At 40.0% G+C, this 15595-nt stretch overlaps 1 protein-coding gene across 5 annotated transcripts; it reads right to left on the bottom strand.

Annotated features, from left to right (window-relative positions):
* Positions 1 to 6148: 6148 nt before the first annotated feature.
* On the bottom strand, positions 6149 to 15595 carry LOC118299694 (transcobalamin-1). Of its 5 annotated transcripts, none has more exons than XM_047335822.1 (7): positions 15422 to 15575; positions 11306 to 11438; positions 10348 to 10436; positions 7662 to 7762; positions 7428 to 7560; positions 6432 to 6568; positions 6149 to 6343 (listed from the first exon to the last, which is right to left on the bottom strand). In XM_047335822.1, exons 4-7 carry the CDS (start codon positions 7732 to 7734, stop codon positions 6282 to 6284), a joined length of 405 nt encoding a protein of 134 aa, XP_047191778.1. In that variant the 5' UTR covers positions 7735 to 7762; positions 10348 to 10436; positions 11306 to 11438; positions 15422 to 15575; the 3' UTR covers positions 6149 to 6281. The 5 variants fall into 5 exon arrangements, with proteins under 5 accessions (XP_047191778.1, XP_047191779.1, XP_047191780.1 ...); XM_047335823.1 differs by lacking the exon at positions 15422 to 15575 and adding an exon at positions 11540 to 11648; XM_047335824.1 differs by lacking the exons at positions 6149 to 6343; positions 6432 to 6568; positions 7428 to 7560; positions 7662 to 7762 and adding an exon at positions 10017 to 10211 and having other exon boundaries at positions 10300 to 10436; positions 15422 to 15595.

Genomic DNA, 15595 nt, shown 5'->3' with positions numbered 1-15595 from the left:
ATTTACAAAACGTGTGATATAGGCTTATCAGCAGAGGCAGCGTAGAAGACAGAGAACACTGAATGAGACCAGCGACCCAAGTAAGAATATTGGAGCTAAAACATGTTGCAGGCTGCGGACTGAGAACTGGTGAGACCGGCTGCTCACGACTTCCCCCTTGTGCTTTGCACTGACTGTTTAACACACGTACACGTGCATGTGTAGTAAATGCATGTGCATGTGAAGTAAACCCACGGATGCAGCACTAGCGCCACCCTTTGTACAAACGTCATACTGCAGTCAGTCTACTGAGGGAACAACTTTGAAAAGCCTTTTGTTCGGGTGTCTGCGTGTGGCAGCAATAGTCTTTTTTGTAATTTCATCGCAGGCAAATAAACTGTGCCCCAACTTCATACTTCCTCAGCTGGTTTTTCCACACTCTGGAAAAATTAAACAATTAAGAAAGCCCAAATGAGTCTTTATGTACAGTATACATACTACATAGTATACTACTGCAAAGCATCAAGGAAACAGAGGAAGCCAATTACAGCTGGAAAAAAAAACTTCTGATGGTGGTGTAACAGCTCAAGGAAGCAGAAAACAGAAACAGAAATAACAAAAAACAGTATTATAAAAAAAGATTTCTTTTTTGCAGAGTGGAATTATCCTGTTGATATGTCATATAGAACTGGAAACAAACTGTTGATAATTGATTTTGATAGTTGACTGGCTCCATTTCGAGTCCTCGCAAGTCATCACAGTGAAGCAACGTAAGAGGTGTTTCTGTTAATGTTCCGACAAATCTTTGACATGGGAGTCGTGACTGACCAGAGCGAGTCCTTGCTGTCACTGTCACACTGTCATTGCTCACATGTGATAACTGCGCTGCTCGCAGTACAGGTGGCTGCTGAGCTCTTAAACACATGTGTGCATGCCCAAGCGTTGTACTGAGGTGAACATAACAGCATTATAAACAGTGACATGGTCACCTACTGATGACTGGACTGAAGCGGTTTTCACAGTGATGTAATGGCTTAGCTTGGAGGAAAAAAAAGAGTAGCAAACAAATAGCAATTTTCAGTGATAACCCATCTTTGAAAAATATTTTTTTTCCAATCAACAGTGTTTCTTAACTTCCACCTGTAGCCAGCATACACAATAGCGAGGTCCTGGAACCGGTTAATCTGAATGAATGTAGACCTTATTTATGCGATAATATATGTTTCTAGTTTGCATTTCATGCGATGCCAAATAAATACTGGGTGATACTGATGTCCTCTCCCTATCAAAAATAAAACAAATAAAAAGTCCCATTAGAAAATGCATTGTTCTGCACAATACCTGTACAAAATACTGTATCTGAGGGGCCATTTTTTTACATCTCAATTTTGTTATTGATGGCTTTTTGGCCTGTACTTTTGTTGACATCATCACACATTTTTCTCAATTAATCAACCAATTGTTAGGAAAGAGTTGTCCAATGTGACACCTTGGGCCGAGGTATAGAGGTTGTCCACAATAATATAAATTGGCTCTGGCGCTTCAGCAGCCAATCCAAATGACGTTATACTGCTCCTTATCACAGGCCTGGAGATGGCTCTGTAGCCTTCTAATCATAAATAAACAGTGGAAGCACTTTAAGTGACTTTTGGACAACACTGCACTATTATTCTTCTTATCCCGAAAAGTCATTCGTCCAAAGCAGTCATGACCTACCTGTTGGCTTCCAGGTAATCTGGCAGGAGGTCCCGGAGCCTCCTGACTTCCTCTGGATGGACCCGGAACGCAGCTCTGAGCCGCAAAACCACACCGGCTCCACTTTTATAGCCTGGATCCTGCAGCAGGGCGGAAATCGAGCGAATAGATTTCCAAGACAAAACCCACACTTCAATTGATCCGACCTTGAAAAAAATAAATACATTGTCATCGATGACGCTCTTTGTTAATGCTTTTGTTGGCGAGGCCGGAGAGTCAATCTCAGGCGAACGGCCGACATCAATCGGTGCTCTATTAAGAGACACTCCTGTCATTACGCGGAGAAGGTTATCAGACCATTTTGACTCAACACCGTGGTCAATAAAATGAAAAAGTACAACGATTTTAATGTTGGGCTCGAGGATTAAAGTGTGGCATGGATGTTTTCCTGAAAATTATTATGATAATGATTCTTTTTTAAATCAGAATACTAGCCAGATAATATTGGGTTTCTTGTGTATTATTGTTGTGGGGGTTCCACCTTCTTTATTGAAAAAAAGGCCACTATGATTATTCAAATGTCTTCAGGCCTATTGAGCAGTCTAAACAAGCAGATAGTCGACACTTTGAAATTATAGCTGCTTCCACGCAGTGAAAACCCGGAAGGGGCCTGTGTTGTCTCCAGAGGCCCTGTCACAGATAATTAGTGATCAATCATGAATTAGTCTGAAAGCTTGAACAGAACGCCGTTAGATTGCAATGATTCAGCGCTCTCCAATAATTGCTTTGGATCTTTTTTACCGTTACAGCGGAAGTTCCTACTGATTGTTTTCTATTACTCCAATAAACTGGATGTGAGGAGACCCAGTCCTGAGCAAAGTTCACTTATTGGTTTGTTAACTTACTTGACTGGCGGATCAGTGCATGTGAAATAAACACACATGAGCCACACAGTGTAGAGCTTTAGCCTCCATTTCTATCTCTTGACTATGATCATAAATGTACACAGTTCGACTAAAAACTGCCACACTTTAACTTTCTTGTACATACTGTAGTTACAGCTGGATAACACCTCATCTTACTGTACACAAGCCCCATAGAACTAATGTATGGGAGAAGGGAAAAAACAACAGAAAAGTAAACTGGTTTTCTCTGCTGTGTTGTGGGTGTGAGTAAGAAGTAAAAAAAAAAGTCTTCATGGCACTTCTTTTTAATTGCTAATAAGATTTGAAGATTTTGAATTGGACGTCAAAGTGGACATGGGTGTTGTGAATTAGAAATCCAATGTACAGAAATTAATCCTTAGAGTACTTTATCTATTGTAGGGTTAGGAGTATGGGGTTAGGGTTAGTGCCTGTTCTTGAGACTGTTCCTTTGTTAAAAGTGACCCTGAATGTCTGTGCAGCTGCTTGTTACGACAACTAGTGGTCAGAGTAATTATTATAGAGCCAAAGGAGAGAGTCAGGTGACAGGAGTAAAGAGCGACAAAGTTTGTATTAGTAGTTTCCCTTGTGAAACCCATAAGTCTGTGGCGTTTCTTTTATCCACGACTGTTCCTCATCCTTAACAACGTTATTATCATTTTAGCCACGGCAATGAAAGTTTAGTAATCCGATACGGAAATATTGGTTTTGAATCCCAGAAAATCAAAACCTAACAAGCGTTTCTTGGTGCTTAAACCCAACCAAGCTGTGACCGTTCCATCAGCTTAACTACATGTTTAACATTGATACCATGGTAACAAAGGCCTGTAGGCGTGTCGCCATTGAGGCTCTATTTCAGGAGACAGTCCAATGGGTCATAGCAGAAGGTATGGACAAACGGCCCATCACAGGTTGGTGCTCCTTGTTGTGTAGGATGTGCATGGAAGTATCTTTTGTTGATGAACCACAGAGGTACTGTAAAATAAAATTTACTACTGAATCTTAAAATGGTATTTTGGCGGGGCTCACATTGAACTTTCCCCGATCACCTGGACCTAAATGCATTAAACTTAGCCTAGGTTCAAAAGAGACATCCTTGCCATTTGATTCTCCATGTCGAGAACATAAAAGGTAAGTGAATAGTATTGTTGCCAAATGACTCCCTCTTGTGGAGAACCATCCGCATGATAAAATGTGAACGCCTGCATTAGTGGAAGTCTGGGTTTGTGACATAGGAAAGATTGCATCTAGCTGGGAAAAGGGCAACCAAAGGCCAATAAAGTGCACAGAGATGAGATGGCTGTAGCACTGGCCTGGCAGACCATCAGTATCATGTGTTTCAGAGAAAAAACTCTTACAGTATCAATTACCTCTATACAGTGCACTACCTGCCCAGCACACATTTGGCAAACAGGCAAACTTTGAGAAAAGCTGGTCCGATTGTGTTGGTATTTAAAATAGCTTGTGGCCCCTCCTCCAGTTTCATTTGTGTTGTTAGCAGAGTTATGTGTGACATAGTTGACTGGGTGTTGTTGGAAGTGGATCTCCCTGATGTGTGTGAGTGAAGTTATCAAAACGCCTGCTTTTGCCATTTGCTTCCCCTTCTATTGCTGTTAATAAACATTCTACTTGTGCTATGTGTCGCCTGTTTGTTGTTCATTATTATAATTAGTGTCCTAATTGAGCAGAACATAAAGCCCCATTTTATCTCTGGGCATTGTGATGAGTGGTTGTTTCAGTGTGGCGTGTTGGGGAGAGGTATCAAAGTTTTTGGAGCAGGACCAGGCTTAAAGAAGAATGATTTCGACTGTTTGCTGATCTGGTAAAGGAAATAAGGAGAAGGTATCGGATCTGAGACGACTAAATCATCATCATCATCAGATCATTTCGGTCTTTACAATGCTACCATGGCTTGGCTGCAATGCCACAGTCCATGGGTGGGTTGGTAATCTCTTTAGTGTCACAGTAATACAATCAGGAGTATCCTTTAAATAAATCTGTGCGCAAGTTCTTTACCATATGTCTGTATGTTATATGCTCTGTGGAGTTGTAAATGAAGATGCTTAACGTTAACCGAGATACATAAATCCAAGCATTAAAAGTATACTTCTTTACTTTTTGCAGTATGCACACTGCATTGCATCTGCGACCAGACATTCATGCAGCTTACTCCTGCCACAGTGTGGTTTTGTGAATTGAATCCTCAGCATCTGAGTGCAATTATAAAATGACCGCTAAGCTTTTAAAAGTGGTCTTGATTTAAAGGGGCAGTAAGCTATTCTAAAGCAATACAAGTTTTGTAAAAATCTGCAAATATTTCTTCACTGTCCGTTAGCTGATGCTTTTGTGTATGCAGCAGGAAAAGTCCACGCTCTGTTAATGGAAAAAGGCTGCGGAGCAGAGCAGTAAAATCACAACAACAAAAAAAAGAGAAAAAAGCTTTCTCCAAAATCGCTTACTGCCCCTTTAAAAAGTAAACTACACTGAAGTTAACCTTTTTTTTTTTCAAATTTTCATGCAATGTTTTCTAAAATAAATTATCTTAATCATAATAGATGAGTCATGTCGGATTTGGATCCTGTAGCTCTTGAGTCAGAGATAACTAAAATATTAGTAATAATATGCAATATGCATTTTCATCCCGTATGAAAATGCATTGCTCTGTTTATTTATGAATAAATAAACAAATACTAAAATGAAGGGGTACCTAATTAAAAGCAAAAGCTTGTGAGAAAAGAGAAAAATATGTTTTTAGTCCTGAGTTTGCAGAGCAAACATTTAAAGGGGCAGTTAGCAATTTTGGAGAAAGTCTGTCTCTCTTTGTTGTTGTTGTGGAAGTCCTGCCCTGGCTGGGCCACGTACCCGGGTGTGGGAGACCAACGCGCAAACCACTAGGCCAAAGCCACGGAGTTGCAGCACTGCCCGCTAGCACGTCGACGAGTGATGTTTACAAACTGCACTCGCAGTGTTGTTGGTGCAGCCTGCACCATTTGTTTTGTTTTTGATTTACAGAGCCTGGGCTGAGCCGAAAACACTGAATTCTTTCTTGCACGCACACAGAACCAACAGCCAGCGGACAGTGAGAAATATTTGTTTTTTACAAAATGTGTTTTGCTGTAGAATCGCTTACTGCCCTGTTAAAAAAAAAAGAAATACTTTGAGAGGCATTTTTGCCTACAGTATCAAAACTGTTTGATTTAATTACATGTCGAAGCAAAGGTTACAAAATTAGCTAAAAAAAAAACCTGACCTCTGAAAATTAAGTGTTTTATCAACATATGCTAGATTTGTTCAGTGAAGTGTTATCAATTCTGTCACTTTGAAGCTTGCACAGCAACAGTTGTTTGACCTTCTGTCACATTAGGCACACCTCTGAAACATAATAAACAGGATAAAGTCAAGACTAATCAGCTTACCTATCAACTTGTCAGGTGTCTCCTTGTCACTAAAGTTGACAACAATTCATTTATTTATTTATTTATTCATTCATTCATTCATTTATTTATTTATTAATCCATTGGAGTCCATTAAGATCAACACATTTATTCAGATGATGGATGAAGGATTGTTTATTCAGATTTTAATGTCACTCAGCATTAAACACAGATACACGTTGTCTGATACAAAGACGATTCCAACGCTGGCTCTCTGATCCCATGTTGAAGCACATCATTTGCATGATATTCACCACTTTGAAAATTTCAGAATGATTTTCTCATTTTTGCTGGGAATGTAACATCCGATGCCTACAAACAAGATCCATTTTGTGTATTATAATCTGATTTACGATGAAATGAAAAGATTGATCGATAGCTATTTTCCTAGTTGACTCACCAACATTAGGTCTTATGATTTTGCCATCCGGAGTCTTGACCAATAATTCCCAGTATGTTCGGTCTTTATCACTTCCGGCCAAACCATTCACACTCTTCAGGTATGGGCCATAGTTTGGATCCTCTGTGTAGGTAAACCTGCAGGACAAAACAGAAGAACAATTTACACCCACAAAGTAAGTTTCTTTGAAAAATAGCCATAAGCTCATTATGAAAAGCTACAGATGCATCTGATTCTGACTGTCCTTTTCTTCAAATGTGGCATAAGTTAGGCAAACATGCTTTTATCAAGTTCAACTGATATTGTCAATTCTCATCCAGATAAAAGGGTTCTTGGAACACAGAAGTGCGATGAAATAGACACCTGCTGCAGCAACCAAGTAGATAAAGGCTGCACCAAAGCAAAGATACATTGAGGGCTGGGTGCAGTATGGCAGGCGCAGTCTTGGCCTTGGGACCAGTACATCATAGACAATGTATGAGATGGGAAGGAGTGGAGAAAAGGAAAATCTCCAAGACAGCCCTAGCCTACCTGCAACCTAACTGCAGTGACACGCGCAGTAATGTGGCTGGACAACAAAGGTCTGAACAGCTGAGGTAGGAGATGGAATTGCAAGGGAAGACAAACTGACAAGTGGTCAAAGATCTCTCTACAGCTGTTGAAAAGAGCAGTCCGTGGCTCTGGATGAAGTGGAAATACTTCACCAGGACCCTCAAAGGAGTGAACAGCATCCAAGGGGCGAGCCCAGGATGCTGGGATTCACTGCTGAGCATTCTTGAGGTGTTGTGGGTCTGTCAGCGAAACACCGAATAAAGGGATCTTCCTCTTGATAACCCAAAGGTTACTGGACCAAACTGCAGGGTCAATATCAGTATCTCCCTCTCAGGTGTGCTATAAGGGAGATTTACATCTAATCCTACACAACAGAGCAGGGTATATTAACTGGTTTCAAGTTGTAGAATCACTCTCAGGTGACAATGGATGTTGTGACCTTACTTAAAGTTCTCATTGGAGTCCATGAGTCTCTTCAGTGCACTTATTAGGATCCCTCTGTGTGCCACATGAGTGGGGTAGGTCAACGGGGTAGAATGTTGTGAGTTGACCACCACCACATCAATGGGAACTGGATCTGATAGACGACAAAAACAGCAGTTGAAACGGTACATTTTTTGATACCCAATCCTAAAAAAATCATTTGAAATTAAATTTAAAAAATATTATGAAACCTACCTTGAGTCAGAGTCCCAGGGAGCAGCAGCAGCAACAGCAGGGCTGCAGAGTGGAGAGCAGGATTCATCATCATCAGGACTGTTGTACAGCAGACTTAACTGACAGCGAACCCAACGTCACTGTGTTTTATTCCAGTCATCACTGTTTACTTACCGGAGTGGGCAGAACCTTGATAAAAAATTTCCACAGAGCCATCTCAATTATCACCTTGAATTTAAGTTATGAAATATTGTTTGCACTGCTACATTTTGTAATACACACAATGAACATGGACATTTGTCAAGATGTTATCCTATTAGCGATAGTGATACTTGTAGTAAGTGTAGTTTGTTTGCTAGGAAAGAGGAAACTTGTTCATACTCACTGAGGTTATTAAGTATGATCTGAAGTGTAAACACAATGAAGCACTTGATGGTAGGGCAGAGACTGCTTATGGAGGTGGGATACATATTTTCGTAGACTGCATGTCCAGCCTGCAGGACAAGTAGCTTCATAGCTTTGTGTTATGAAAAGCGCTATATAAATGCAATACACTGTCATCATGATGATTATAATTTTTTGGTTTATAATTATTTACCCTTTAAGGAGGGGGAAATTCAGAATAATTTACAACAATATCCAAAGGTAGGCTATTATTTGGAATGAAAAAGTGGATCACAGGAACCAAATATTGTTGACAATATGCTGCATTCAGTTGAATGTACATTTCGAGTCAACTAGATGTAATTGAGGCGAGCAGTGTGTTGAAATGATTACAGTGATCTTGATTTTAACGTATAGTACGGTATTAGAATGAACAAATTCCTTACAAAAGGTTGAATTTCAGCGTGTTTGGATCTAGCTTCCAAACAGTAAAATAGCATGACTACTTTATTACAGGAAAAATATATAATTGCCTTGGTTTCTCAGTGTACAATTCAGTGCAATGAATAATACAAAATTCAATAACACGTACAGACGATTAAAAGCATTTATTTTGATAGATGAGTCATGTGTTACTTTGCAAAACCTCGTTGATAAAAATAAAATACTGAAACGATGAGTTAAACAATCCATATGTTGCTATTTTTCATTTACTTAGGTGAAATCAAAGCATAGTAGTTTAGCTCCACCTTCGCTGAATGCATGTGCGCTCCCGCGGCCAGGGACACATTTCCTATCTGGGGTACGTACATTGGCACAATATAGCCTCTGCTTCGTTTGTTTGCCTTGTAGGAGACTGGTCACGCGCCCGAGCAGAGTGTGCGCAAGCAGGAAGAAAGCAGGTTCATCCAAATGTTTTCTTTCTGAATGGACGTGGTTTTTACAGTCCTGCCACGACCACAGATGAGTGTTTTTTTTCGTTTCAATGTCATAACATTCAATTTATTCATCGCTATTGGTATGTTACAAGAGTTTCAAGTAATATGACAGAAAATACTTCTCACAGAAATCGCCTACTCTACCTTTAATGTGACAAATTTTAAATCATGTGAAAGGTTGAATTTGATCATCACCTGTATTTGCTTTACAACTTTTATTATCTTTCCTAAGATAAAGGTGAAAAATGAATTGACAATATCAGTTCAGAATAATAAACATCAATGATAAAATTGTTTAATGTCAACTACCTAGATATGCATGATTTCTTGTTGTTGTGAAAGTCCTGCTCTGGCTGGGCCACGTACCCGTGTGTGGGAGACCAACGCGCAAACCACTAGGCCAAAGCCACGGAGTTGCAGCACTGCCCGCTAGCACGTCGGCGAGTGATGTTTACAAACTGCACTCGCAGTGTTGTTGGTGCAGCCTGCACCATTTGTTTTGTTTTTGATTTACAGAGCCTGGGCTGAGCCGAAAACACTGAATTCTTTCTTGCACGCACACAGAACCAACAGCCAGCGGACAGTGAGAAATATTTGTTTTTTACAAAATGTGTTTTGCTGTAGAATCGCTAACTGCCCGGTTAAAAAAAAAAAAAATACTTTGAGAGGCATTTTTGCCTACAGTATCAAAACTGTTTGATTAAATGACATGTCGAAGCAAAGGTTACAAAATTAGCTAAAAAAAAACCTGACCTCTGAAAATTAAGTGTTTTATCAACATATGCTAGATTTGTTCAGTGAAGTGTTATCAATTCTGTCACTTTGAAGCTTGCACAGCAACAGTTGTTTGACCTTCTGTCACATTAGGCACACCTCTGAAACATAATAAACAGGATAAAGTCAAGACTAATCAGCTTACCTATCAACTTGTCAGGTGTCTCCTTGTCACTAAAGTTGACAACAATTCATTTATTTATTTATTTATTTATTCATTCATTCATTTATTTATTTATTAATCCATTGGAGTCCATTAAGATCAACACATTTATTCAGATGATGGATGAAGGATTGTTTATTCAGATTTTAATGTCACTCAGCATTAAACACAGATACACGTTGTCTGATACAAAGACGATTCCAACGCTGGCTCTCTGATCCCATGTTGAAGCACATCATTTGCATGATATTCACCACTTTGAAAATTTCAGAATGATTTTCTCATTTTTGCTGGGAATGTAACATCCGATGCCTACAAACAAGATCCATTTTGTGTATTATAATCTGATTTACGATGAAATGAAAAGATTGATCGATAGCTATTTTCCTAGTTGACTCACCAACATTAGGTCTTATGATTTTGCCATCCGGAGTCTTGACAAATAATTCCCAGTATGTTCGGTCTTTATCACTTCCGGCCAAACCATTCACACTCTTCAGGTATGGGCCATAGTTTGGATCCTCTGTGTAGGTAAACCTGCAGGACCAAACAGAAGAACAATTTACACCCACAAAGTAAGTTTCTTTGAAAAATAGCCATAAGCTCATTATGAAAAGCTACAGATGCATCTGATTCTGACTGTCCTTTTCTTCAAATGTGGCATAAGTTAGGCAAACATGCTTTTATCAAGTTCAACTGATATTGTCAATTCTCATCCAGATAAAAGGGTTCTTGGAACACAGAAGTGCGATGAAATAGACACCTGCTGCAGCAACCAAGTAGATAAAGGCTGCACCAAAGCAAAGATACATTGAGGGCTGGGTGCAGTATGGCAGGCGCAGTCTTGGCCTTGGGACCAGTACATCATAGACAATGTATGAGATGGGAAGGAGTGGAGAAAAGGAAAATCTCCAAGACAGCCCTAGCCTACCTGCAACCTAACTGCAGTGACACGCGCAGTAATGTGGCTGGACAACAAAGGTCTGAACAGCTGAGGTAGGAGATGGAATTGCAAGGGAAGACAAACTGACAAGTGGTCAAAGATCTCTCTACAGCTGTTGAAAAGAGCAGTCCGTGGCTCTGGATGAAGTGGAAATACTTCACCAGGACCCTCAAAGGAGTGAACAGCATCCAAGGGGCGAGCCCAGGATGCTGGGATTCACTGCTGAGCATTCTTGAGGTGTTGTGGGTCTGTCAGCGAAACACCGAATAAAGGGATCTTCCTCTTGATAACCCAAAGGTCGCCGCCAGTCACTGGACCAAACTGCAGGGTCAATATCAGTATCTCCCTCTCAGGTGTGCTATAAGGGAGATTTACATCTAATCCTACACAACAGAGCAGGGTATATTAACTGGTTTCAAGTTGTAGAATCACTCTCAGGTGACAATGGATGTTGTGACCTTACTTAAAGTTCTCATCGGAGTCCATGAGTCTCTTCAGTGCACTTATTAGGATCCCTCTGTTTGCCACATGAGTGGGGTAGGTCAACGGGGTAGAATGTTGTGAGTTGACCACCACCACATCAATGGGAACTGGATCTGATAGACGACAAAAACAGCAGTTGAAACGGTACATTTTTTGATATCCAATCCTAAAAAAATCATTTGAAATTAAATTTAAAAAATATTATGAAACCTACCTTGAGTCAGAGTCCCAGGGAGCATCAGCAGCAACAGCAGGGCTGCAGAGTGGAGAGCAGGATTCATCATCATCAGGACTGTTGTACAGCAGACTTAACTGACAGTGAACCCACCGTCACTGTGTTTTATTCCAGTCATCACTGTTTACTTACCGGAGTGGGCAGAACCTTGATAAAAAATTTCCACAGAGCCATCTCAATTATCACCTTGAATTTATGTTATGAAATATTGTTTGCACTGCTACATTTTGTAATACACACAATGAACATGGACATTTGTCAAGATGTTATCCTATTAGCGATAGTGATACTTGTAGTAAGTGTAGTTTGTTTGCTAGGAAAGAGGAAACTTGTTCATACTCACTGAGGTTATTAAGTATGATCTGAAGTGTAAACACAATGAAGCACTTGATGGTAGGGCAGAGACTGCTTATGGAGGTGGGATACATATTTTCGTAGACTGCATGTCCAGCCTGCAGGACAAGTAGCTTCATAGCTTTGTGTTATGAAAAGCGCTATATAAATGCAATACACTGTCATCATGATGATTATAATTTTTTGGTTTATAATTATTTACCCTTTAAGGAGGGGGAAATTCAGAAAAATTTACAACAATATCCAAAGGTAGGCTATTATTTGGAATGAAAAAGTGGATCACAGGAACCAAATATTGTTGACAATATGCTGCATTCAGTTGAATGTACATTTCGAGTCAACTAGATGTAATTGAGGCGAGCAGTGTGTTGAAATGATTACAGTGATCTTGATTTTAACGTATAGTACGGTATTAGAATGAACAAATTCCTTACAAAAGGTTGAATTTCAGCGTGTTTGGATCTAGCTTCCAAACAGTAAAATAGCATGACTACTTTATTACAGGAAAAATATATAATTGCCTTGGTTTCTCAGTGTACAATTCAGTGCAATGAATAATACAAAATTCAATAACACGTACAGACGATTAAAAGCATTTATTTTGATAGATGAGTCACGTGTTACTTTGCAAAACCTCGTTGATAAAAATAAAATACTGAAACGATGAGTTAAACAATCCATATGTTGCTATTTTTCATTTACTTAGGTGAAATCAAAGCATAGTAGTTTAGCTCCACCTTCACTGAATGCATGTGCGCTCCCGCGGCCAGGGACACATTTCCTATCTGGGGTACGTACATTGGCACAATATAGCCTCTGCTTCGTTTGTTTGCCTTGTAGGAGACTGGTCACGCGCCCGAGCAGAGTGTGCGCAAGCAGGAAGAAAGCAGGTTCATCCAAATGTTTTCTTTCTGAATGGACGTGGTTTTTACAGTCCTGCCACGACCACAGATGAGTGTTTTTTTTCGTTTCAATGTCATAACATTCAATTTATTCATCGCTATTGGTATGTTACAAGAGTTTCAAGTAATATGACAGAAAATACTTCTCACAGAAATCGCCTACTCTACCTTTAATGTGACAAATTTTAAATCATGTGAAAGGTTGAATTTGATCATCACCTGTATTTGCTTTACAACTTTTATTATCTTTCCTAAGATAAAGGTGAAAAATGAATTGACAATATCAGTTCAGAATAATAAACATCAATGATAAAATTGTTTAATGTCAACTACCTAGATATGCATGATTTCTTGTTGTTGTGAAAGTCCTGCTCTGGCTGGGCCACGTACCCGTGTGTGGGAGACCAACGCGCAAACCACTAGGACAAAGCCACGGAGTTGCAGCACTGCCCGCTAGCACGTCGGCGAGTGATGTTTACAAACTGCACTCGCAGTGTTGTTGGTGCAGCCTGCACCATTTGTTTTGTTTTTGATTTACAGAGCCTGGGCTGAGCCGAAAACACTGAATTCTTTCTTGCACGCACACAGAACCAACAGCCAGCGGACAGTGAGAAATATTTGTTTTTTACAAAATGTGTTTTGCTGTAGAATCGCTTACTGCCCGGTTAAAAAAAAAGAAATACTTTGAGAGGCATTTTTGCCTACAGTATCAAAACTGTTTGATTAAATGACATGTCGAAGCAAAGGTTACAAAATTAGCTAAAAAAAAAACCTGACCTCTGAAAATTAAGTGTTTTATCAACATATGCTAGATTTGTTCAGTGAAGTGTTATCAATTCTGTCACTTTGAAGCTTGCACAGCAACAGTTGTTTGACCTTCTGTCACATTAGGCACACCTCTGAAACATAATAAACAGGATAAAGTCAAGACTAATCAGCTTACCTATCAACTTGTCAGGTGTCTCCTTGTCACTAAAGTTGACAACAATTCATTTATTTATTTATTTATTCATTCATTCATTCATTTATTTATTTATTAATCCATTGGAGTCCATTAAGATCAACACATTTATTCAGATGATGGATGAAGGATTGTTTATTCAGATTTTAATGTCACTCAGCATTAAACACAGATACACGTTGTCTGATACAAAGACGATTCCAACGCTGGCTCTCTGATCCCATGTTGAAGCACATCATTTGCATGATATTCACCACTTTGAAAATTTCAGAATGATTTTCTCATTTTTGCTGGGAATGTAACATCCGATGCCTACAAACAAGATCCATTTTGTGTATTATAATCTGATTTACGATGAAATGAAAAGACTGATCGATAGCTATTTTCCTAGTTGACTCACCAACATTAGGTCTTGTGATTTTGCCATCCGGAGTCTTGACCAATAATTCCCAGTATGTTCGGTCTTTATCACTTCCGGCCAAACCATTCACACTCTTCAGGTATGGGCCATAGTTTGGATCCTCTGTGTAGGTAAACCTGCAGGACCAAACAGAAGAACAATTTACACCCACAAAGTAAGTTTCTTTGAAAAATAGCCATAAGCTCATTATGAAAAGCTACAGATGCATCTGATTCTGACTGTCCTTTTCTTCAAATGTGGCATAAGTTAGGCAAACATGCTTTTATCAAGTTCAACTGATATTGTCAATTCTCATCCAGATAAAAGGGTTCTTGGAACACAGAAGTGCGATGAAATAGACACCTGCTGCAGCAACCAAGTAGATAAAGGCTGCACCAAAGCAAAGATACATTGAGGGCTGGGTGCAGTATGGCAGGCGCAGTCTTGGCCTTGGGACCAGTACATCATAGACAATGTATGAGATGGGAAGGAGTGGAGAAAAGGAAAATCTCCAAGACAGCCCTAGCCTACCTGCAGCCTAACTGCAGTGACACGCGCAGTAATGTGGCTGGACAACAAAGGTCTGAACAGTTGAGGTAGGAGATGGAATTGCAAGGGAAGACAAACTGACAAGTGGTCAAAGATCTCTCTACAGCTGTTGAAAAGAGCAGTCCGTGGCTCTGGATGAAGTGGAAATACTTCACCAGGACCCTCAAAGGAGTGAACAGCATCCAAGGGGCGAGCCCAGGATGCTGGGATTCACTGCTGAGCATTCTTGAGGTGTTGTGGGTCTGTCAGCGAAACACCGAATAAAGGGATCTTCCTCTTGATAACCCAAAGGTCGCCGCCAGTCACTGGACCAAACTGCAGGGTCAATATCAGTATCTCCCTCTCAGGTGTGCTATAAGGGAGATTTACATCTAATCCTACACAACAGAGCAGGGTATATTAACTGGTTTCAAGTTGTAGAATCACTCTCAGGTGACAATGGATGTTGTGACCTTACTTAAAGTTCTCATTGGAGTCCATGAGTCTCTTCAGTGCACCTATTAGGATCCCTCTGTATGCCACATGAGTGGTGTAGGTCAACGGTTTATTGCCTGATAAGCTGTTCTCCACCACCACATCAATGGGAACTGGATCTGATATACGACAAAAACAGCAGTTGAAACTGTACATTTTTTGATATCCAATCTTAAAAAAATCATTTGAAATTAAATTTTTGAAAATATTCTGACACCTACCTTGAGTCAGAGTCCCAGGGAGCAGCAGCAGCAAAAGCAGGGCTGCAGAGTGGAGAGCAGGCTTCATCATCATCAGGACTGTTGTACAGCAGACTTAGCTGACTGTGAGCTCACCGTCACTGTGTTTTATTCCAGTCATCACTGTTTACTTCCCGGAGTAGGCAGAACTGTTTC

Source organism: Scophthalmus maximus, chromosome 11 (assembly GCF_022379125.1).
Source record: "Scophthalmus maximus strain ysfricsl-2021 chromosome 11, ASM2237912v1, whole genome shotgun sequence".
In the NCBI taxonomy this organism is placed as follows: Eukaryota; Metazoa; Chordata; class Actinopteri; order Pleuronectiformes; family Scophthalmidae; genus Scophthalmus; species Scophthalmus maximus.
The sequence above is the reverse complement of the archived record's forward strand: the minus strand, read 5'-3'. Positions and strand labels throughout refer to the sequence as shown.

What these genes read in the sequence shown, in the direction of transcription:
- LOC118299694 (XM_035623633.2), bottom strand. Translation starts at nt 15,494, where the DNA reads ATGATGATGAAGCCTGCTCTCCACTCTGCAGCCCTGCTTTTGCTGCTG. An exon ending in CCCTGGGACTCTGACTCAAG is followed by an intron (nt 15,320 to 15,421) that starts GTAGGTGTCAGA and finishes GTCGTATATCAG; the next exon opens with ATCCAGTTCCCATTGATGTG. An exon ending in AATCACAAGACCTAATGTTG is followed by an intron (nt 14,090 to 14,177) that starts GTGAGTCAACTA and finishes TCTTGTTTGTAG; the next exon opens with GCATCGGATGTTACATTCCC.